Below are 24,721 nucleotides of genomic sequence, written 5' to 3'. Positions count from 1 at the left end.
GGTTCCCCAATGTTCTTCCCAATCCAAAGAGAACAGGAATCTATCCAGTTTAGAGCAAATGGGTCTAGATTGGAGGTTTGACCATGTAAACGTCTTATGGGCTAGGGGAATCTCTTTAAGCTCAAAGGCATCCACAAAACTATTAAACTTCCTCATGCTTTTTGTCACCCTTTGGTTAACCTTATTGGACTCCTCCGAGAATCTGATCACATTGAAATCCCCACCCGTGCACCACGGCCCATCCCACAACCCTCTAACATCCGCCAGTTCCTCCCACAACTCCTCTCTCTCTCTATAGTCATTCGGTCCGTAAACATTTGTGAGCACCCATGTATAGTCATCCTCTTGCTGCTTAAACTTCAGAGACACCGAGTACTTTCCGATCAACTCCTCCAGACCTTCCACTACATCCTTCTTCCACATTGTTACAATCCCCCCCGGAAGCACCCCACGAGGGAGCAGCCACCCAGCTAATTCCCCTAGCTTTCCATACACTCCTTGCCCATTTATCATTAAACTGCATTCTCTTAGACTCTTGTAGCAGCACAATGTCTGGGTCACACCGTCTGGGTCACACCGTCTGATTACCTCTTTTATTGTCGCCCTCTTCCTTGCACTCCCAATTCCCCTCACATTCCAACTAAGAATCTTCATTCCGCTTCTTGGTGAACCCCTTGCCACTTACCACTACTTTCCCCTTTCCTCCTGTCTTCCTTTACCCCGAGCCTCTTATCACCTTCTACATCTCTCTTCAATCTCTCTACTTCACTCAATCTCCTCTTCTTTATTCTGATCTTCTCCTTCTTCTTCTGTAAGTTTTCTTTCAGCACATTTAGATCTTTCAATCTGCACCTAGCTTCCCTACAAATTCTGCTAACATGTCTTCTCTCACCGAGTCCACCAGCCCTACCCTTCCTACAGGATCCCCTCCATCTCTATCTACCTGCCCCTTCTTCCTCTCCTCTGGTCCCACCTCTACTCTTTCTTCTCCATCCACCCTCCCTTTCCTATTACCTTCCTCCAACCCTGCTCTCTCCTCGTAGTCCTCTCCATCTCTACCCTCATTCCTTACCCTCCTCTCCACTAACCCCTCCCCTCTTCCTACCTCCCCTTCCCCTCTCCAGATCAGCTCTCCTTCCACTTCCTTAAGCACTCTTTCAATAATTTCCCAGACTTTTTCACACCTAAACCTTCCTTCCGGCACCTTCCCACCTTCCTTCCTTCCGGTCTCTCCCTTCTGCTGGCTCAGCTACATAATCATGGGCTACAGGACATGGAGCAGGAACGGAATCTAGAACCAAAGACACTGGAGACACATTAGTAGCACAAACCGAAATCACTTGGTTACCTGGGACTGATGGACAAGCTGGAAAAAGACTGCTCCCTGCCTCTCTGTCTTGTTCCAGAGGTTGGTAAAAATTTATCTCCCTGAGTTGGTCGGGAAGTACTTCTGTCCTTTGGTCACCCTGGTGATCTTTCCACTCTACCCTTGGTTCACCCCTTGATGGTGTGTTCCTGCTCTGCTTCCGGTTCTCCCGGTCTGCCCCTTCTGATCCTCCTTGCACACTCTGAGGTCTTGGGAACGGGTTGTACCGCTTGCCTTCGTCACCCTGAAATAATCTTACAATATTCCACTCATCCACGTCACCTCCAGCGCAACTGCCTTCGTCGTTTACACTGCCCAAGCTAGTACCATCAACCGAACAGTCCTCTGAGTCTTCGTCACCTTCACTGCACTGCGCCCAGCCTTCATCCTTGTCGTTCTTCTCTTCAGGTCTTCCTTTAACATAACTTGGCTTCGGCTTCTCTGAGGAACGTTGCAGGGGGCTAAGCTCCTTCAGCCTTCGTCGGGAAACCCACCGCAAGTCGAGCAACTTCTCTGTTTTTCGGCGCTGCGCACGTTCCCCCCTTTGTCTCGCGACTGGGGACGAAGATAGACCATTAACATTGTCTATCTTAGTCGTGTCCCCAGTCACCTGAGTTACTAAAGGCTCACGCGCCTTCTTAAACCACTGGATCGGGCCCGCTGACCCAAGGCCTTTAATCGCACCCAAGACTTTTCGAATGGGCTTTGGCTCTGGCCCATTTTTAAGCCACTGCAGCCTCACGTGACTTTTAAAAGAGTCACACGCACTCGGTTTGGTTTTATCCGGTCTAGATCCAGTTCTTCCTTGGACCGGCTCCTTTTCCTTGTTCAAACAGGTCAAGTTGGCGCCGGTTACAACCTGTGCAAAAGACCTGCCACCTTCCAGGCTGTTCACTGCTCCCACACGCATAAAACCCACCCCCTGAGTGCTACCCTTTTGCTTCTCCAGTCTTGGTTTTCCCATTTTTGTGAAAGATCTTTTCTTGTTTGAATCAACCAATCCCTTCTTGCCATGCAGTACTTCTTCTCATCTCCCTCCCTACGAGCCTCCTTCCAGAGCACCGATTCATGGGATGAAGCCAGCCACACTGAATAGCAAAGCCCTTCAACTAGCATCTCAATCTTTCGAGCCGCCTAGGCTCCAAAGCATAGTTGCCTAGGTGTCGCTTTGACAACTATGCTTTGGAGTCAGATATGATATTTGGCAACAATGAAAACCCTTACTGACAACATTCTTTACCCCATACTATACCACCATCCTGATATTCATTGTCGATTTCTTTCAACAGGTCTTCCAATGTAATTGTATTGCTTCCTTCTGTCCTGGCTTGATGAATGATTTTCTTCTTGGAGTATTTGCAAAATCGTCCACTTTTAAGATCTCTTTCCTGTTTGCCTATTCGCCTTCTCCATATCTTTGACTAATGTAACTTTTAAGAAGAAACAGCATTATCTCATACTTAATACCGCCTATATTAGGTACTTTAGTTCAGTAGTAAGTAACTATTTATGATCTTGTTCTTCCCCTTACCTGACACCATATAGTTGGGTTTGTTCTCTCCTACCTGGGTTCTTAGAGTTTATAATATCTACTTGTCTGCATGTGTTTGCATGTAGATAGGTAGCTGGTAACTGTTATTTTTGGGACTAAAATAGGCTATTTCTTTTGCCTTGTTTTTGGTTTCAGATAACTGTATCTATAGGTGTTGGGACAAGCTATGTAAAAGTAGAGGATGATGGTGAGTAATAATCCTGGTTATCTTGGCCATAATTATCTAGATCTTTTTTTTAATCTTTTGCTGGGACATGTGCGTTTAAATTAATTTCCTATTTATTTTTTTTTCCATCCTACGTGCATACTTGTAGGATCTGGAATTACTCGTGATGGATTGGTGCTGTTGGGAGAAAGAAATGGTAACCATTCATTATATTATTTCAATTTCTTCTGCCAGAACTCTTGTGGTTATGCTTCTCTATGAGTCTCTACCTATGTCTAGGCTTGAGTATGAGCTTGTTGCAAGCATTTATTGTTAGATTTGCTCTCAACTAATGATTCCTTTTTTTCAGTCAACACTTGTTTTACAGAGTTTCTCTTGTGTATGCATTTAAGACCAGATGGTATCTTTTGGTCCACATTATGTTCTGCAAGGTTTAAATGTCAGTGTTGGTGGAAATATTAGTCATCCAAATATAGGAAACATGTTGGGAATTCGTACGGAAATATTATAATAATTTTAAATGTGGTGGAAACATTGTGAAGTATGTGGAAATATGCAATGATATTTTATGAAATGATAAAAGAAGCATAGATACACCCTTTTAGATTATTATCTTGTTTGAAACCATCAAACAAAGCCAAGAAACTAAGCTTCTATACAAAATAACACATTGCGAAGTTGCCCTGTAGATTTGAAGTGTTAAAACTACATAATAGTGTAGGTTCAAGTAAAATTTAAATTCGTAGAAAGTGCAAATAGTCTAATTGATCAACCAAATAATATATTATGCAAACGAAAACTAAGATTTAACACCACATCTAAAGAGAATTTTGAGCTGGATAAAAATGGTCATCATGCCCATAAGAATAATTTGCTTGGAGAACCTTCAAAGAGTTGGAAGAGAAATATAAAATGCCTATGAACGAGTGTACAAAGGAAGGAGATAATTTAGATATTGAAGCAGAGGAAGCTTCTCTTAGGGTAAAGGATGTTCAGGGGAGTCTGGAAGCTCTTGGTGTGGAAGGGGACGATTATGATAAAAAGGAAGATGAGGAGGTTGCAGAAAAGACTGTTGAGAAAAATGTGGTGACAGAACTAGAAAGGATCAATGGTATCCAAATGGATTCACGGGTTTCTGAGGGGGTTCCAAATGCAGTAAGACAATTTGAAGAAACAAAAGGCATCATATGGTTCAGGTTTCAAATTTTTGCTAGGCTGAAGGGGGGGGGGGGGGGGTATTTGCTGTTGGGCCTTGTAAGAAGGTGAAGAATGTAAAGAAGGTTTATACAATGATCGAGGGAATTAATGGTCAAACACTGAGGATGTTAGTAATTAAGGCTATGTTTGGTTTGTGTTATGATTCGGACTGCCTTAGAATTCTATCTGTCTGAGATCGGTTAGGTAGAAAGAGGTAGAAAGGTGGAAGAAAGAGAGAAAGAGAGAAGGGGAAATTCTGGTTCGAACTGGAAGTGTCAACCTAACCTTCTCCCAATCGGCCAGACAAAACTTATATTATTAAAATTGATTGAAAAGACATATGTGCCCTTATTTAAGTTAGGAGCACTAGTTCCAACACAACATTACAGATCAGCAACATTAATCTCGGTAAAAAGACAGAAATACCCCTACACTAACACTCCCCATCAAGCTGGTGAGTATATATCATATACTCCCAGCTTGTTACATATGTAGTCCACTCTTCCCCGACTCAAGCCTTTTGTAAATAAGTCAGCCCACTGATTTCCTGTATTAACATGTGTAGTGTCTAGTTCTCCATTCAGCACCTTCTCCCTTACAAAGTGGCAGTCAACTTCAATGTGCTTGGTTCTTTCATGAAACACCGGATTAGAGGAAATATGAACTGCAGCCTGATTATCACAATAGAGCTTCATTGGAGTGTTGATGTTGTACCCTACTTCTTGTAGAAGGTTCCTTAGCCACACTAATTCACAAGCGGTGTGGGCCATAGCCCTATATTCTGCTTCTGCATTGCTTCTTGCCACAACCGTCTGCTTCTTACTTTTCCATGTCACCAGGTTACCTCCCAGGAAAGTGCAATAGCCTGTAGTAGATCGCCTATCAGACATAGAACCGGCCCAGTTAGCATCAGAATACCCTTCTATTTCAAGTTTTCCGCCACTCTTGTATATCAGACCGCGACCTGGAGCCCCTTTTAGATACTTCACAATTCTCAGAACTGCATTCCAATGAGGAATCGGAGGTTTCTGCATGAACTGGCTTACCACACTAACCGCAAATGAGATGTCTGGTCTAGTAATGGTTAGGTAGTTCAGTTTGCCCACAAGTCGTCGGTATCTGCCAAGGTCTTCAAACACTTCACCCATATCACTGCTTAGCTTGGTATTTGTGTCCATGGGTGTTTCAGCGGGTTTGGCACCCAACAAGCCTGTTTCTTCCAGCAAATCAAGCACATATTTTCTCTGGCACAGGTTGATACCATACTTGGATCTTGCTACCTCTATCCCCAAGAAGTATTTCAGCTTACCAAGATCCTTTGTCTGAAAATGATCCTGTAGATAAGTCTTCAGCCTGTCAATACCCATGTTATCATTTCCAGTAATAACAATATCATCTACATACACCACCAACAGTATTTTTCCTCCCGGAGAGTCATGACTAAATACAGAATGGTCAACTTTGCACTGTTTCATACCAAACTTCTTTACCACCTCACTGAACCTACCAAACTATGCTCGAGGAGACTGTTTAAGCCCATATATAGCCTTCCTTAGTCTGCACACCTTACCATCCTCCCCTGAGCAACAAACCCTGGAGGTTGCTCCATGTAGACCTCCTCGAGTAAGTCACCATGCAAAAAGGCATTCTTGATATCAAGCTGATATAGTGGCCACTCATACATGGCTGCAAGAGAGATCACATCACGAACTGACCCTATCTTAGCAACCGGTGAGAAGGTCTCTGTGTAGTCAATACCATATATTTGGGAGTACCCTTTTGCAACCAATCGCGCTTTCAGGCGTTCAACACTTCCATCAGGCAGATACTTAACCGTATAAACCTATTTACAACCAACAGCTTGCTTCCCAGGAGGAAGAGCAGTGAGGTCCCAAGTATGATTATGATGAAGGGCAGAGAGTTCTTCTTCCATGGCTCGGCACCACCCTGGAGAGGCAAGGGCTTCCTGGACATCCTTAGGGACAACAACTGATGATAACAAGGTGACAAATTGGCGATGGGAAGTGGAAAGGTGAGTAAGTGAAACATAATTAGAAATAGGATGAAGGGTGCAAGTGCGTTTACCTTTCCACAAAGCAATGGGGAGGTCAAGCTCAGATGCTGAGTGCGGGTCTGGTGCCGGATCCATCGACGGAGATGTAGCCGGAGGAGTAGTAGCTGGTACGCGTGGGCGATGTGTATACACATGACGGATAGGTGGGCGTTCAACAGGTGGTGGCACCGGAGGCAAGGGTTTGGTCACGACTGGAACCAAGGGAAGAGGGTCGACAACGGGAAGTGGAAGAGGAGGAAGAAGCATCACCGGACCCCAAAAAGAACGGAGTAGACTCAAAGAAGGTGACATCAGCACACACAAAGGACCATCGAGAACTAGGATTGTAACACCTATACCCTTTCTGGGTCCGAGAATAGCCAAGGAAGATGCACTTAAGAGAACTGGCATCAAACTTGTCATTCCCGGGACCCAGATTATGGACGAAGCAGACACACGCAAATACCCTCGACGTAAGAGGAAACGGAGACAAAGCGGGAACCAAGACCTGAAACGGAGAATGACCATCAAGGATGAACGTGGGCATCCTGTTAGTGGTGTTAGTGAAGGGGTATTTCGGTCTTTGTACTTGTTGAGAATGTTGATGTGTATTGTTATGTTAGTTCGAGTGCCTCTTACTTAAATAAGGGCACTTAAGTCTTTTCCAATAAGTTAATAATATAATAACAAGTCTGGCCGAATCTAGGGAGAACTTTTTCTCTAATTCGAACTAGACCTTCTCTCTTTTCTTCCTTCTTCTTTCCTCTCCTACTTCTTGCTGTTTACTTTACTTTACAGTCAACGAACAAGACAGAATTCTAGGGCAGGTCGAACTTCAACATGGTATCAGAGCCACATTAAACAAATCAGACTTGCTAGAATTTTGTCTTCTGCGCATTCAAACTAGGGTTTCCCTTGGGTTTCTCAGCTGTGAGTTGGAGACTGGGAAAAGGGCTGAAAAGGAGTGATCACCCTCTTCCCTTGGAGGTTCCTATGCCTTCGATTGTGTCGTTGGTGATTGGTTGCTGTGGTTTCTAAGCCCTAATTAGGGCTGGTACATGTGGTGCAGTGGTGTCTCATTCCTTCGTGTGGTTGGCCTTCAGGCGATGAGGTAAAGTTTTTTTTATGCATATTTTCTGTTATGGAATACATGAGAGGTGTAGTACAGTTCGTATGATGGGTTTTCAGATTGCAGTATGCTAGGGTTTATTCTGGTTTGTGTGTGATTCGAAGGGCAATAGTGTCTACTTAATGGTAAAACTTCCGGTAGCTGTGGATTAGGGTTTGTGGTGTTACAAGTGTGGTTTTCAGCATTTAATATTGCTGAAATCAGTGTGCAGACTTCGGTGAGTAGGGTTTGTGGTGTTGCAGTTTTCAGCATTTAATATTGCTGAAATCAGTGTGCAGATTTCGGTGAGTAGGGTTTGTGGTGTTGCAGTTCTCAGCATTTATTATTGTTGAAATCAGTGTGCAGATTTCGGTGAAGTGTCTGTGTGTAGTGCTCAGAATTCAGTGATAAGGGAGTTCGGCAATGGCAGATAACAGTGATAGTAAACCTAATGTCATGATATCTACTGACTACCTGAATGTCCAAATGACCTCCATTAAACTGAATGGAGAGAATTATGTCCCTTGGGCCAAGTCTGTAGAGGCTTTTTTGAAGGCGAAGAAGAAAGTGAAGCACATAAGAGAGGAGAAACCCCCCGCTAATTCTCAGGAGTATGAAGACTGGGAACAGGAAGATGCACAGATCATCACATGGTTGTGGAACAGTATGGAACCCAGAATCAATGTGAACTTCATGTTTCTTGACACAGCCAAAGAGGTATGGGATCATGCTAAGAAACTGTATTCAGGTCAGGATAATACCACTAGGGTATATCAACTGTATCAAGAATACTTCAATCTGCAACAGGAAAATCAGAGCCTTGAGGAGTACTATGCCAGTGTGAGAAATATCCGTAATGAGTTAAATGTCTATCATCCTTTCACTTATGATGTCAAAGTTCAACAGCAACAACGAGAGCAGCTTGATGTGACACGGTTTCTGGTGGGGCTGAAGTCTGAGTATGAACCAGTACGAGCCCAGATACTAGGGGGATCTGCTCTTCCATCTTTAGAGGAGGTGTTTGCTCGTCTTCGGAGGGCTTCCATTGGATCTATGGATTCTAATGTCTCAGATAAATCAGCATTTGCAGTGTCGAGAGGTCGAGGTGGCAGAAGTGGGGCTTGAGGAGCCCAGCCTGGCAGGAGTGGTAGTGGTGGATCTACACATATCCGTGGTGGTGGTCGTACTGGAGGCAGAGATTCAGGGGGAGCTTGTGGTAGAGACGTGGGTCAGGTCCACGGAAGTGTACTCATTGTAGTTTGGATGGACATACTATTAACTACTGCTATGACTTACATGGTCCTCCCTTGACGTGGGCCAACCATGCCATGACTAGTGACACTAGTTTCAGCTCTAGACAGGAGAACCGGTCAGCTGACCCGATGCCTTCTACTCCCTCAGATGGTCCAGGCAAGGAGATGGTGAGTGTTCCTCGGGATGAGTATGAAAGGTTTGTTCAATCCAAGTCGCAGCAGAACACAACTACCTTTGCAGACTCAGGTATGGCTTGTTTGGCATCCACACCCAAATACCCGAGGAGAAAGCGGAAACGGAGACATGTTGGGGAATAAGACACTAAAAGGAGAACGACCATCAAGAATAGACGTGGGCATCCGATTAACTAAGAAACAAGAGGTGAGCATTGCATCGCTCCAAAAGGTTTTGGGAACATTCATGTGGTGCATGAGGGAGCGTGCCGTTTCTACAAGATGTCGGTTCTTTCTCTTAGCAACCCCATTTTGTTGTGGAGTGTAGGTACATGAAGTTTGGTGTATAATGCCATGTTGGTCCAAGTATTATTGAAAAGATGAAGACAAGTATTTACGACCATTATCAGAACGGAAAATTTTGATGTGAACGCCAAATTGATTGCGGATCTTAGCATAAAATTTCTGGAAGATGGCAAATAATTCACTTCTTTCTTTAATTAAATAGAGCCACGTCATTCTTGAACAGTCATCAACAAAAATAACAAAATATCTGTATCCATTATATGACATTACTTTATAAGGACCCCAAACATCTGAATGAATTAAAGAAAAAAGACTCGACACACGGTTATTGACCCTAGAACGAAAGGGAACACGATGGTGTTTCCCAAATTGACATGACTCACAATCTAAAACAGAAAGTTGACTCAATGAAGGGACTAAGGACTACAACACTTTCAGCGAATGATGACCAAATCTACAATGCCACTGGAGAGGAGAAATGGATGACTGAAGGGTCGTTGACGTTCTTCCACCACCATCAAGATAATACAGTCCACCGGCTTCATGCCCTCCACCAATCTTCATCCCCGTCTTAAGATCCTGAAAAATACACATAGAGGGGTAAAATGTGATGGAGCACTTAAGGGACTTGGTCAGCTTACTAACAGACATAAGATTAAATGGAAGCTTAGGTACATATAAAACAGAGGATAGGGATACAGGGTCTAGGTCAACATTACCAACACCACAGATAGATGATGTGGAGCCATTAGCAAGGGTAACAAATTGTGATGTTGAGCAATGAGTGAGAGATGAAAACACACCTGGAGTTCCCGTCATGTGATCGGAGGCTCCAGAGTCGATAATCCAGGGGTTGGGTGTGGATGCCAAACAAGTCAATAATCCAGGTGTGGGTCCCGGGATTGACAAGTTAGATGCACGTTCCCTGAAGTGTATCTTCCTTGGCTATTCCCGAACTCAGAAAGGGTACAAGTGTTATCATCCCAGTTCTCGTCGTTCCTTGGTATGTGTTGATGTTACATTCTTCGAGTTTACTCCGTTCTTCGTGGGGTCCGGTGATGCTGCTTCCTCCAAATCACCACCTCCTCTTCCTCTTCCTGTGGCTGATCCACCTCCTTTGGTTCCAGTCATGCCTACGTCCTTGCTTCCGGTGCCACCGTCTGTTGACCGTCCACCCATCCGTCACGTGTATACACATCGCCCGCGTGTACCGGCTGCAGCTCCTCCGGCTTCATCACCGTCGACAGATCCAGCTCCAGCTCCGACACCAGCCTCCGACCTAGATCTTCCTATTGCCTTCTGGAAAGGTAAACGTACCTACACCCTTCACCCTATTTCCAATTTTGTTTCACTTACTCACCTCTCCGCCTCCCATCGCCAGTTCATCTTTTGTTATCCTCTGTGGTTGTTCCTAAGGATGTCCAGGAAGCCCTTACCTCTCCAGAGTGGTGCCGTGCTATGGAAGAAGAGCTCTCTGCTTTGCATCATAATCACACTTGGGACCTCACCGCTCTTCCTCCTAGGAAGCAGGCTGTCGGTTGTAAGTGGGTGTATAGTGCTAAGTACTTGCCAGATGGTCGTGTTGAGCGCCTGAAGGCGCGGCTGGTTGCCAAAGGGTACTCCCAAACCTATGGCATTGACTACACAGAGACATTCCACCCTGTTGCTAAGATAGGGTCTGTTCGTGTTGTCATCTCCCTTGCAGGTATGTATGATTGGCCTCTACATCAGCTAGATATCAAAAATGCCTTTTTGCATGGTGATTTGCTCGAGGAGGTCTACATGGAGCAACCACCAGGGTTTGTTGCTCAGGGGGAGGATGGTAAGGTATGCAGAGTTAAGAAGGCTATATATGGACTTAAAGAATCCCCTCGAGCATGGTTTGGTAGGTTCAGTGAGGTGGTCAAGAAGTTTGGTATGAAACAGTGTTAAGTTGATCACTCTGTCTTCAGTCTTGACTCTTCGGCAGGCAAAATAATATTGGTGGTGTATGTGGATGATATCGTTGTGACTGGGAATGATAAAATGGGCATTGACAGATTGAAGGCATTCCTACAGGAACACTTTCAGACAAAGGACCTTGGCAAGTTGAAATACTTTTTGGGCATAGAGGTAGCAAGATCTAAGCATGGCATTAATTTGTGTCAGAGGGAATATTTGCTTGATTTACTGGAAGAAACAGGGTTGTTGGGTACTAAACCGACTGAGACACCTATGGAAACAAATACAAGGCTGAGCAGTGATATAGGTGAAGTATTTGAAGACCCTGGCAAATACCGACGACTTGTAGGCAAACTAAACTATCTAACCATTACTTGGCTAGATATTTCATTTGCGGTTAGTGTGGTGAGTCAGTTCATGCAGAAACCTTTGGTCCCACATTGGAATGCAATGCTAAGGATTGTGAGGTATCTGAAAGGAGCTCCTGGTCGTGGTTTGCTGTACAGGAGTGGTGGAAAACTGGTAGTAGAAGGGTACACCGATGCTGATTGGGCAGGTTCTATGTCTGATAGATGATCTACCACAGGCTATTGCACCTTTCTGGGGGGTAACCTGGTAACGTGGAAAAGTAAGAAGCAAACAGTTGTGGCAAGAAGCAGAATATAGGGCCATGGCACATACTACTTGTGAATTAGTGTGGCTAAGGAACCTTCTATAGGAGATAGGATATGACATCAGTACTCCAATGAAGCTCTATTGTGACAATCAGGCATCGGTTCATATCTCTTCCAATCTGGTGTTTCATGAAAGAACCAAGCACATCGAAGTTGTCTGTCATTTTGTGAGAGAGAAGGTGCTGAATGGAGTGATAGAAACTGCATATGTTAGTACGGGAAACCAGTGGGCAGACTTGTTTACAAAAGGTTTGAGTCGGGGGAGAGTGGACTACATATGTAACAAGATGGGATTATATGATATATACTCACCAGCTTGAGGGGGAGTGTTAGTGGTGTTAGTGAAGGGGTATTTCGGTCTTTGTACTTGTTGAGAATGTTGATGTGTACCGTTATGTTAGTTCGAGTGCCTCTTACTTAAATAAGGGCACTTAAGTCTTTTCCAATAAGTTAATAATATAATAACAGGTCTGGCCGAATCTAGGGAGAACTTTTTCTCTAATTCGAACCAGACCTTCTCTCTTTTCTTCCTTCTTCTTTCCTCTCCTACTTCTTGCTGTTTACTTTACTTTACAGTCAACGAACAAGACAGAATTCTAGGGTAGGTCGAACTTCAACACATCCGATTAATCAGAAAGCACGAGGTAAGCACTGCATCACTCCAAAAGGGTTTGGGAACATGCATGTGATGCATGAGGGATCTTGCTGTTTCCAGGAGATGGCGATTCTCTCGGCCACCCCGTTTTGTTGTGGGGTGTAGGTACATGAGGTTTGATGTATAATGCCGTGTTGGTCCAGGTATTCCTGAAATGACGAGGATAAATATTCGCGGCCATTATCAGAACGGAAAACTTTGATGTGGGTACCGAATTGGTTACGAATCTCAGCATAAAATTTCTGAAAAATGGTAAACAATTCACTTCTTTCTTTCATTAGATAGAGCCACATTATCCTTGAAAAATCATCTACAAAAATGACAAAATATCTGTATCCATTATATGACATCACTTTATAAGGACCCCAAACATCTGAATGAATTAAAGAAAAATGACTCGACACACGGTTATCAACCCTAGAACTAAAGGGAACACGATGGTGTTTCCCAAACCGACATGATTCACAATCCAAAACAGAAAGCTGACTCAAGGACGAAACCAAAGACTTCAAAACTTTTAGCGCCGGATGACCAAATCGGCAGTGCCACTGGAGAGGAGAAAGGGATGACTGGAGAGCTGTTGAAGTTCTACCACCACCACCGTCAAGATAATACAGTCCACCAGCTTAATGCCCTCCACCAATCTTCATCCCCGTCTTGAGATCCTGAAAAACACACATAGAAGGATAAAAGGGAATGGAGCAGTTAAGCGATTTGGTCAGCTTACTGACAGACATAAGATTAAAAGGCAATTTAGGAACATACAAAACTGAGGAGAGGGATACAGGATCTAGGTCAACATTACCAACACCACAAATTGAGGATGTGGAACCATTAGCAAGGGTGACAGATTGTGATGTTGAGCAATGAGATAGGGAAGAACACACCTGGAGTTCCAGTCATGTGATCGGAGGCTCCAGAGTCAATGATCCAGGGATTGGGTGTGGATGCCAGACAAGCCATACCTGAGTGAGCAAAAGTCGCCGTGTTCTGCTGTGATTGGATAAACCTCTCATATTCATCACGGGGAACACTCACCATCTCCTTCACGGGACCATCTGTGGGTGTAGGAGGTATCTGATCAGATGAATGATTCTCCTGTCTAAAGCTGGAGCTTGAGTCACTGGTCGCGGCATGATTGGCCCAGGTTGAGGGTGGACCATGTAGATCATAACAATAGTTAATGGTATGTTCATCCATACCACAATGAGTGCACTTCCTCGGGCCTGAGCCACGTCCACTACCACGGGCTCCCCCTGAATCTCTACCCCCAGTACGACCACCACCACGATTATAAGTAGGCCCAACATTGCCACTTCGGCCATACACAGAACCACTACCACCACCACGACCAGACTGAGCTCCCCTAGCTCCACCTCGAGTACCACGACCTCTCGATACAGCAAAGGCAGATCTATCTGAGATATTAGAGTTCTCAGTAGATCCGATAGAAATCCTCCGGAGTCGAGCAAATACCTCTTCCAAGGAGGGAAGAGTTGATCCTCCTAATATCTGAGCCCGTACTGGTTCATATTCAGACTTCAGTCCCACCAAAAATCTAGTCACATCAAGTTGTTCTCTCTGTTGCTGCTGAATCTTGACATCAGAAGTGAGAGGGTGATAGACATTCAACTCATTACATATGTTTCTCATGTTGGCATAGTACTCCTCAAGACTCTGATTGCCTTGTTGCAGGTTAAAGTACTCTTGATACAGCTGATACACTCTGGTTGTATTGTCCTGACCCGAATACAATTTCTTCGCATGGTCCCACACATCTTTGGCAGTGTCAAGAAACATGAAGTTTACACTAATCCTGGGTTCCATACTATTCCACAACCATGTGATGATCTGGGCATCCTCTTGCTCCCAGTCTTCATACTCGTGAGAGTCAGTGGAGGGTTTCTCCTCTCTTATGTGTTTTACCTTATTCTTTGCCTTCAGAAAGACTTCGACGGATTTAGCCCAAGGCACATAATTCTCTCCATTTAGTTTAATGGAGGTCATCTGAACATTCAGGTAGTCTGTAGGCACCATCACACTAGGTTTACAATCACTGTTATCTCCCATTATGTTATCACCGATTCTGCACACTTGCTGAATTCTATTACCACTGAATTCTGCACACTGCACACAACTAGATCACACCTGTCACACTGGTTTCAGCACTTGTTGTTGCTGAAAAGTGTGCTCTTTTACACCACAAACCGTACTCCTACGACTACCCGAAATCTCACCACTATATGATTATAACTCTTCCTTCGAAATACACAAAACCAGCATAAACCCTAGCACATTACTGTCTGAAACCCTAGCATATGGTCTGAAACATACTTCCTATTTGATCCATAACAGATATCATGCACTGAGATCTCTTACCTTATCACTGAAGTAACAACCACACGAGCAGGAAATCAGTCCACACACGACAGCCATTGCACCACACAGATCGGCCCTCTATTCTTCATCGATTAGGGGAGGGCGATCTTAGAAACCACAGCAACCGACCACACACGACCTGACTAGAGGCATAGAAACCTCCAAGGGAAGAGGGCGATCACTCCTTTTCAGCCCTTTCCCTTATCTCCAGTCGAATGCAGAAAAAAAAAGGAGAAACCCTAGATAGGGTGCGCAGAGAATAGAAATCTAGGCAGACAGAAATCTAGGCAGATTCAATCAGCTCTGATACCATGTTATGATTCGGCCTGCCTTAGAATTCTATCTGTCTGAGATCAGTTAGGTAGAAAGAGGTAGAAAGGTGGAGGAAAGAGAAAAAGAGAGAAGGGGAAATTCTGGTTCGAACTGGAAGTGTCAACCTAACCTTCTCCCAGTCGGCCAGACAAAACTTATATTATTAAAACTGATTGAAAAGACATATGTGCCCTTATTTAAGTTAGGAGCACTGGTTCCAACACAACATTACAGATCAGCAACATTAATCTAGGTAAAAAGGCAGAAATACCCCTACGCTAACAGTTTGAAAGAAAAGGTAGTGAAATTATACCAGGTTCCCCTACCTTTTCTTTCAAAACAACCACAGCCTAAGCGAATTTGTGAGATTTAAGCTTGGACTTGGAGACAGTGTCTTTTTGTTTTTTGGTGTTTGGGGATCGGTGTAGGGCTTTGAAGCTATTTAAGGTCGGGTAGGAGTGAGAGGGTAGAACTTTAATGTGTTTGGGTTTGCTTGGGTTAATTGGAGTTGTTTGAACTGTCTGATTCTTGTCAACCTTGGATGTAATTGTCTTGGTCTTGGAGCTTTAGCATGTATGGGGTGAAAGTTTTCTTTTTCTTCTCTTGGGTGCTTCTGGTCACCTTTCTTGTACCTTGGAAAGGTGAACACTTGTGATATGCTTCAAAAGAGGAGGCCTCATATGTGCCTCTCCCCTCATGTGTGCTTCCTTCGTTTTGCGAATGGTGAATCCCTCCCTCGCTTACTGATCCACTGTCCTTATGTGCTTTTGTTTGGAAGTCTATTTGCTCTCTGTTTGGTTGCAGGTGGAGCTCCCCACAGCATGTAGTGAGCCTCTTCAACCCAAACTTCCTAAGGCAGCCGACAAAGAGGGGAACAATGTGGAAATCAGTGGACAGCTGTGGCATGGACGATTTGGGAGGAAAGGAATGCAAGAATATTTAATGGCAAATGCAGACCAAAAGAAGTGTTGGTGGAAGCTGTAAAGATAAAAGTTGCTCATTGGATAAAAACACTCGAGCTGTTCCAAAGCTTCTCTGTGGCTGATATCCTGCGGGCTTGGAAAAAAGTGGCATGTTCAACTAAGAAGAAAGAAAAGATGGTGATGGAATGGAAACCCCCTGCTGCAAATAAGTTAAAGTTGAACTTTGATGGCAGTTCCATAGGGAATCCGGGATTGGCAGGTATAGGGGGTGTGTTCAGAGACTCAACAAACAAAGTTCTGGCTATGTATTCAGGGCCTATAGGGGCAGGTGGCTCCATAAAGGCTGAGCTTCATGCTCTTTTGCAGGGATTAAAACTAGCCAAACAAGCAGATTTTAAAAATTTGGAGGTTGAAGGAGATTAAAAACTGGTGATTTCTTGGTCCAGTTTCAGAGGTAACGCTCCCTGGATTTATAGACAATCCTTGCGAGAGATTGAAAGTTTAGCAAGGGAGCTCAATGCCACTTTCACTTGGATTAGAAGGACTGCAAATGGGATGGCTGACTTGCTAGCAAAACAAGGAGTGTACAGACAAGATCTATTCTGGGTAGTTTTGTAATTCTTTTCGATTGTTGTGTTTGTTTTCTCCTGCTGGCTGTAATCTGTTTTTTTTTTTTTCAACTTAATAAAATTTATTCTTCTTTACTGATAAAAAAAAAAGAACCTGTAAACCTTAGTAAGGAAAACCTGACAACATTAATTGCCTGGGTAAATATACTGGATTCTATTTGTAATAATGTCTTCCCATATTCACAAGCAAATTGGATTTTGAGAAACTAGTTTTGCAGCCTGTAACACCAAAGAAAGTTACAAGCGACTGCCTATAAGGTGAAAGAGCACAAAGCATCCTCCTTTGGAGGACCTCACAGGTGTAATTTTCAGATGGAAAACTTTCCAAAGAAGAAAAAAAGCCTTAATGCCTTATTTTTAACGGGGTAGGCCCCTGCTAGTCTGCCTTTACCAGGCCACAAAAGGGGGATCTCCTAGTGATGCCACAAACTTGAAAAAAAAGAAGCGGATTACAATAAACCACTAGGATAGAAAGGACATTTTCAAGAACAGAGAAGTCCAAAAAGATACCTTCTATGAAATTAAGTTCAATCATTTCACTCATTTCCCTGTCCTTTTACCCCTTCTAAAACCAAAATTCTAACAATTTCCTGCAACAGGGCTTGAGAATAGATAAAAAGTTGGCTCTGGACACATGGAAATACCTGGAAGTGCCTGAAGCCAGTCCATGATCATTATCCCCATTTCAGAATAGATTTTTCTCAATATTTATTTGTTTTCCTTCAAAGCTTTTTCTGTTTCATTCTTATCCCCCCTCCTATGAATCTTAGGATGCTTTTCACCCTCATGCGACATGACCTATCGTTTGATTTAGCATCTACAATCTCCTCATTATGTTTAATATGTGAACAGCGACATCAAAGCTTCCCAGTTTGGCAGAAATTGATGTTTCTATGGGAAGTTATGGTTTTCAAGGAGAAGCATTGGGATCCCTATCTGATATCTCCTTGTTAGAAATCATTACAAAGGCTCGTGGCAGGCCAAGTGGATATCGCAAGGTTATAAAGGCAAGTACTTGTCTCTAGCTACCGGTTTTATTGGTGTTACTTTCCTCTTATGACTTCTTGGATCATCTATGATCCAACTTTGTTACAATGATGCTTGTGATTAATATACATGTTGTTCTCTTCTATCTCAGGGATGCAAGTGTTTGTATCTTGGACTTGATGAGAGCAGACAAGATGTAGGTACAACAGGTAAAACATGTTTATAGGCGCAAAAGAAATTTGTTTGCAAGGCTGGGTTTTCTATTTTTGTCTTGGAAGAACATAATTATTGATTTCTATGTTTTATTATAGAATTCTTATTTTAGAGGTGAAAGTTTTTTTCAGTTTTTGCTGTTCCGAAACACCTGGAGAATATAGGGATCATCAATATTAACAACCCAGAAAAGACTATGATCTTGATTATGATACATTTTGGGTTTGTAAGATAGCAACATCAGAAGAAATCAATAATAAGAAGCTTAAGCAATAAATTGTGTATCAACAATAGGCTAAACAATGTTCCTGCATCAGATGCTAGGCTATCTTCCAAGAAAGGAGAAACAGTTTGAATGTTAGGAGCCAATATATTCTAAACAGGAAGAGAAGAACTTGATGATTTTATTGTGGCAGTGAATTTGATGCAACTGCTCATAAGCCAGAATTTTAGTGACCGTTTGATAGGGATTTCACACAACAGCTTCTGGTCTTACATGATCTGAGAAACCCAGAAAGCGGTTAAGCCATGTTTGGTGAAAAAAACAGAAAGCCAAAAATACGCTTACATGAGCTGAAAAATCAACTTTCCAGTAAAGCTATCTTAGGTAGTTTCTCTGAAACAGCTCAGTCAATGCAGCTTAATCAATGCAGGAGCCCTCCCAAATGGGCCCTTATTTTTTTGGTGGAGCTCTGTTTGTTAACATCATTATTATTATTTTGTTAAGTGGAATAAGATCATATCATATTGGTTGACCATAGAATTGAAAGACCAGAGGAGAAGCTGGAGAAAATTGGGTGGTTTCTAGTGTGGGTCCCTCGTGGTCCAAATGGGCTAATGGACCACACTAGTAGTAACCACATGCCCCTGGGAGACATGGCAATTTAATTTAAACCATGAATTTTTTTTTTTGACTCAACACATCTTTGCAACAGAATTTTCTCTCTTTTTTAGTCCAAATCATCTATTGCATCAATTAGGTTTCTTATATTCCCTCTTTCACTTTCTTTATTACCATACCCTGGCTTAATATATCTAAATCACACTATTTGTTTTCAAAATTAATGTGACGAATTATCTCTGAATTCAAGTTTCCTTTCAATAATTTTATTAAAAAAATTAGTAGATACTACAATTGCTGTATGCTGTATGCAGAGATGGCTTTTCTGCTCTTTTCTTTTTTCTTTTTTCATCTTGATTAGCTTTTCAGACGAATTTTGATAACCTGGTTCAATTTGTCACAGTGATTGTTCGTGATTTATTTTATAACCAACCTGTTCGGAGAAAGTATATGCATTCCAGGTTACTTCTTATCTTGAGATTTAATTTCCTCTCTGGTTTGCTCTAATTCTTTTAAAAGATTATTTCCAATTGTCTGCACTTAAACCATTCAAATACACTGATTGAATGCTCTCATCATTTGCTCGCGTATCAACCTTGGAAGCCCTAAGAAGGTCTTGCACTCAGTCAAAAAATGTGTTTTGCGAATTGCACTTGTGCACCCACAGGTTTTCTTCAAAGTCATTGATATTGAGAGGTACTTCTTTTCTTACAGAAACAAGATTAGAGGTTGTGTTATCTTACCTGTAATTTAGCTGTTGTTTTATGTGAATGCAGTGAGGATGAGTTGCTCTGCACACATTCTTCCTTGTCGCCATTGTCATTACTGTTGAACAGTTTTGGCTCTGAAATTTCTAGCTGTCTACACAAACTGAATTTTTCTCAGGGTGTATTGAAGCTTTCTGGATATTTATCCGGTCTTGGTGAGATTTGCTCAACAAAGGTAGATGTGATTCATAACAATTGAATCTCTTCTAATTCACTATCTTCTCCTCTAATCATTGGATTTTTTTTTGCAGGCATACCAGTATGTCTGTATCCGTTGTGTACACACATACACAATGTCCATGTTTTTTATTTTCCTTCTGTGGCTTCATCAATCATGCATATGATTCTGGCCTTAACAGTTATCCAGACATCAACTCACGGTTTATTTGCAAGGGTCCAATTCATAAACTGCTTAAAGATGTGGCAGATTCTTATATGTGTCTGGATCTGTGGAAAGGTAGTTCTGGGTCCCAAAATGGGAAAAGAAATAGGCCACAGACATATCCAACCTATATCCTAAATTTTTGTTGTCCACGCTCCAGCTATGACTTGACCTTTGAACCATCAAAAACATTTGTTGAATTCAAGGTAATAATTCTCTTTATTCATTCTTTATGATTCCAATTTGTTTCACATTCAGCGAAAGAGATTCCTGTTTTACGATTTGCAAGTGGTAACTGGCTGGATAGAGAAGGCAAACGATGGGTTATGGGCATACATTAATGAACGAAGGCATTTCAAGTGGCTAACCCAAGGAATGGATGTGTGTGTCCGGTGGGTTAAAAGATGTGCTAATTCATTTGCAGATGCTTTGGCCAAGCAGGGGGTGGGAAGAAGTCAATTGTTTTGGGCTACTCTGTAAATTTCCTTTTGGGGGTGTGATAAGAGGATTTACCTCCCCCCACCATTGTATTTTAAACTTTTTTCTTAATTAATGAAAGTTTTCTCTTATTGATCAAAAAAAAAAAGAGATTCCTGTTTTACTGTTATCTTCTCTGTGCTTTCCTAGTTAACTTTTCATGGATAGATTAATGCCAAAAAGTGTAAATGTTTCCTGTTTATTGATGTCGAAGTTTATGAAGGCATCTAGTTATCCACTTGAAAGTTAAGATTTGCTGATGGCAGTATTTTTGTAATTTAATTTTTATTTAAACACTAAAGTAGTTCTTGAGTTGAGTCGACAGTAAAGAATAGTTATATTAAGTGATTGAATACATATGCATGGGTTTGTATGATACACTGCTGTAGAACAAGTTGCCATGTAATGAAACCTAACAGTAATTACCTAAAACAAAACTCAAGATCTATATACAATTCATGTAGAATGAGTCTGAGAAGTATAAAACCGAATTCCCTGAAATCTTTGTGAATGGACAGCCTGGAGGAGACCATGCTTACTAGCTTCCAGAGGACAATCTTAAAAAGGAAATGCTTTGCTGTAAAAAAAATGGTGCTCCTCCTATATCATCCATGTCTATGTTTGCAATTCTCAAGAGTTCCTTTTGATGTCCTTGGTGGGAGCAATTGTTGAAGGCTCTAATTTAAGGCTTTGTTAGACCCTACCGTTGTCCAAACTGATTTTACTACATAAAATTGAGACTTGAGAGTTTGAGAGTCTTATAACTAAAGATCTATCAGCCACGGGATTTTTATATCAGAAAATTACCAATAAGGCATCATGTCAATGGGCCGATAGATATGAACTGAACCAATTATGCCAGTTCTGGTTCTAGTTTTCTTTTGCCCAATTATAATTGGGTTGGCACATCTAGACATTTGCTTTCTGCTCCTTTTCATGATGTTCATAGTCAGTTGGAGAAGATATAGATTATGACTTTTCTTTGGAGACTATGCCTTCTGACCAGGTAGTACTTTTTATCATGGACTTTAGGAACATTCTTGCATATCATGTTATCATTTTTTTTCTCAACCCCTATGAAATTTCAATCAATATGGCCATCATATTCTTCTAAGATATTGAGGATTTTCTTTCTATTTTTTTATTGAAATTTTCTTTCTATTCCCTTCAGCAAACACCATGTTCTTTTCCTTTTTCCAGGACTGGGCTCCTATACTTTCCTTTATTGAACAAGCTGTCAGACATTTTTGGAGTCAAATCTCAGTACAAGGTTGATTTACAGAACTGCATATTGCTATTTTTCCTCCACAAGGATGACACTTTCTTTTAGATGGACTTTGAATTCCATTTAAATCTATCTTTTGACTTTTACATAGGAGAATACCATAATCATAGTGATGAAGTATCAAGAAAAGACAAAATGTGGAAGGCAGAAAATGATATTATCTTGCCAGCACCAGGTATCACCTAATACATTTTCCTCCTTGATATGTATAATGAGCATAGCTACAATTGACAAGGGTTAGCTCATTGCTGGCACCGGGTATCACATGTAGTATCAACTTCTCACTGATTCAGTCTTTCTTGTCATCACTAACTACAGAATGATTTTTGTACGAATAGTGTGCCTTGTCCAAGGTCCTTTCTAAAGATTGTTTCAAACCCTTACCTGCAGATATATCAGCATGCTCTGAAATTGTGGAAAAGAAGTGCAAGGTCAAATATTATCATAAATCTTTGAACCACAATTGTTCCTCTATGGAATTTGCATCTGAAGAGGCCAACTGTTATGAACAGAAAAAACATAAAATGGCCTCCAAAAAATTACAAAGAAATACTGCAGAAGTCAAAGGACAAAATGTAAAGGCAGAATATGTACCCTCAAGTTATCATTCTTTGCAGGACATGGTTTCCAATTCATGTGATCCTTCCATAACCAAATCTATACCAGTAGTTAATCAAGAGAATGGTGATGATCTTTTATGTGTAAAATGTAATGCTTTGACAGAAAGATTGGCTGCTTCACAGACTGCCACAGATGATGTAAAAAAATTTATTTTAGGACATAAGCAGGGAAATGAATCTCTCAAAGTTGATGTCATGGGTGAAGAATCAACAAGAACCCTGTTAACATGCAGTGATTTTGAATACAGAAATGATGTAGAAAGGGTTTCATTTCCTTCAGGATGCACCAGAGATTTTGAGAAGTCCGTTTTGCTGCGTTGTCCATCACTGCAAAGTGGACCTTATGATGCATCACTGTCTGTGAATCATGAAGAATTTGAATTTCACATGGATGAACTCTGTTCCAAAAGAACATTACCTGTTCTTCGAGACATGATTGCTGTTGTGGATACTGATGATGGTAACGCGAGTTCTGAGTTCTTTGCAGAAGCTTCATGGCGGGACAATGCAAGTGATTCTCCTCTCTCTTTTAATAGTGTTACAAAATGCAGCATACATACAGAACTAGATGGCTTGTCAGGGAGCTTCATGAAATCACATCCTTCTGAAAGGGATTATTTCACTGAACAGAGTAACTTCCAAAATAATACCCTTGCAAGGTTCAGGAAAATAGGTTCCGGTCATTGTTCAACAGATTTTAATTGGTATTCTGAGTCCCCATACTTGAAGATCAGGAATCCATCAGAGAATCTGGAACATTTTAATGATAAATATGTTGCTGAACTCAATTGCCGGTCCCGTGGAAGTGATACTTCTTGGAAGTTTAGAGAAAGGAAAGACAAACTTGACTTTGGTTATGATACTAATAATGTCACTGGTGGAGATTACCTTTCCTTGAACGCTGCAAATACTGCAGTAAATGATCAAACATTTCTCTGTCATGAGCAATGTTTAGATGATATTATCTTTGAACGAAGTGCTTGTTCTGATAAATTAACTAATGGAAAGGATTGGTTATGCTTAGACTCTTTTGATATGGAAACAGCAGATAGTTGTTCAGAACAAGTATTTCACATTCCTTCACCTAATGATTACAATAGGGGAAACAATCCAAGAAATCACTTGGGGTCTAGAAGTCATATGTACTATCAAGTTCTTAAGAAAAGATCAAAGAGAAGCCTTTCAGCCCCACCATTTTATAAAGGCAAGAAAAAGTTACATTCTATACAAAACAAATTGAGAACCACTGCAGGAGAAGGTGAAGAACAGATCATCCATAAGGCCTCTACTTTACCAGGTTTGCTTTTGGCAAGTAAAACCCTTATTGTGTTCCCTGGACATTATGCAGCACTAGTTATGGCCTCTTTTTACTTTTTGCAGAAAGAAAGCAATTTGAGCATCCATCGCATTCTTGCCATATGTCTCACCAATATTTTGAACAGAATCTAGTTGATGATTCATTGTACTTTTCAAGGTAATACGGTTCACATGTCCATCCTAAAAGGTCATGTTAGTCATGAAATGCATCTCATACCCTTTCATCTTGATATTTCTTCAGAACTCACATGGAGGATAGGCCACATGACAGACAGTATATGATTGATGTCCAAGAGAGTGATGACTTCAGGAAACCTAAATATTTTGAGATGTACAATACAGATTTAGTCGAAGGTAATTTTATCACCATCATCATCAAAGCTTTATCCCTACTGTATGGGGTCGGTTAGTTGAAGGTAAATTTATAACATATATAATCTACTATTGTCAAACATTATGAATTACCTTGCCAAACATTTCAAAAAAGAAAAAAGAACAAGGGGCAGAGCCCCTTTTCTATTTAATGTGTGTGCTACTGCATGGAGGAAAAAAGAAAACTCTTTATTCTTCCTTCTTTTTTCTCTTCTTAAAACCCTTGGAATCTCATCTCCTTTTTAGACTTTTATAGATGGGTTAAAACCAAGGTTCGGAATTTCGACACATATCGGGCCGTATCAGTGATTTAAAAGGCGCGCTTGAGGCGTAAGGTGAGGCACATTCCAGAGTAGGCGCCTCTCATGGGTCAAGGCGGCCAGACTTTAGAAAAGTGTTCACCTTTGCTCCTAAGGCGTGCACCTTAGGCCAAGCGCCAGGTGGTCGATGCATGGTTTTCACCCAAATTGTCTCAGATTCTCAGACTCTCTCAGTCTCAATCGAAGTATCGAACAGCAAGTTCAGAGCCCCTCAGCCCCCGGATTCTTCTTGGATCATCAAGTTTAGGCCACCTTCAAAGTTTGATCATCAGAGGCCATCTCTCAGTCTCAGTTGTCTCAGTCAAACAGCAAATGCAGCGTCTTCAGGCATTCAGCAGTTTGGCACAGAAAAATATGGGCTCCACCCAATCTTTTTTCTTTTTTTTCTTCATTGTGTTTCTTCACTTTTTACACTGAAAACAGGGGTTCCGCCTGTCCCCTTCTTCTTCTTC

The 24,721-nt window shown here is 41.8% G+C and overlaps 1 protein-coding gene across 6 annotated transcripts in view; it reads left to right on the top strand.

Annotated features, from left to right (window-relative positions):
• The window catches only part of MLH3 (MUTL protein homolog 3), a 71,842-nt gene that overhangs the window by 22,559 nt on the left and 24,562 nt on the right, over positions 1–24,721 (top strand). For 3 of the 6 annotated variants that reach the window (XR_016077452.1, XM_010272181.3, XM_088889942.1), the window contains exons 3-16: positions 3,054–3,105; positions 3,233–3,280; positions 17,541–17,695; positions 17,827–17,884; positions 19,133–19,190; positions 19,333–19,425; positions 19,506–19,671; positions 19,748–19,763; positions 19,864–20,084; positions 21,556–21,625; positions 21,732–21,815; positions 22,031–23,557; positions 23,641–23,734; positions 23,819–23,931. Coding sequence is in view for 5 of the 6 variants with exons in the window: in XM_010272181.3 (XP_010270483.1) it covers positions 3,054–3,105; positions 3,233–3,280; positions 17,541–17,695; positions 17,827–17,884; positions 19,133–19,190; positions 19,333–19,425; positions 19,506–19,671; positions 19,748–19,763; positions 19,864–20,084; positions 21,556–21,625; positions 21,732–21,815; positions 22,031–23,557; positions 23,641–23,734; positions 23,819–23,931 (2,755 nt within the window). In the remaining variant the exon portion in view is untranslated. Of the gene's footprint in view, positions 1–3,053; positions 3,106–3,232; positions 3,281–17,540; positions 17,696–17,826; positions 17,885–19,132; positions 19,191–19,332; positions 19,426–19,505; positions 19,672–19,747; positions 20,085–21,555; positions 21,626–21,731; positions 21,816–22,030; positions 23,558–23,640; positions 23,735–23,818; positions 23,932–24,721 lie in introns of those variants that run through there. The other 3 variants (XM_088889940.1, XM_019199367.2, XM_088889943.1) reach the window with 3 other exon arrangements.

This window comes from Nelumbo nucifera, chromosome 6 (assembly GCF_055504915.1).
Source record: "Nelumbo nucifera cultivar China Antique chromosome 6, China Antique-T2T, whole genome shotgun sequence".
In the NCBI taxonomy this organism is placed as follows: domain Eukaryota; kingdom Viridiplantae; phylum Streptophyta; class Magnoliopsida; order Proteales; family Nelumbonaceae; genus Nelumbo; species Nelumbo nucifera.
The sequence above is the reverse complement of the archived record's forward strand: the minus strand, read 5'-3'. Positions and strand labels throughout refer to the sequence as shown.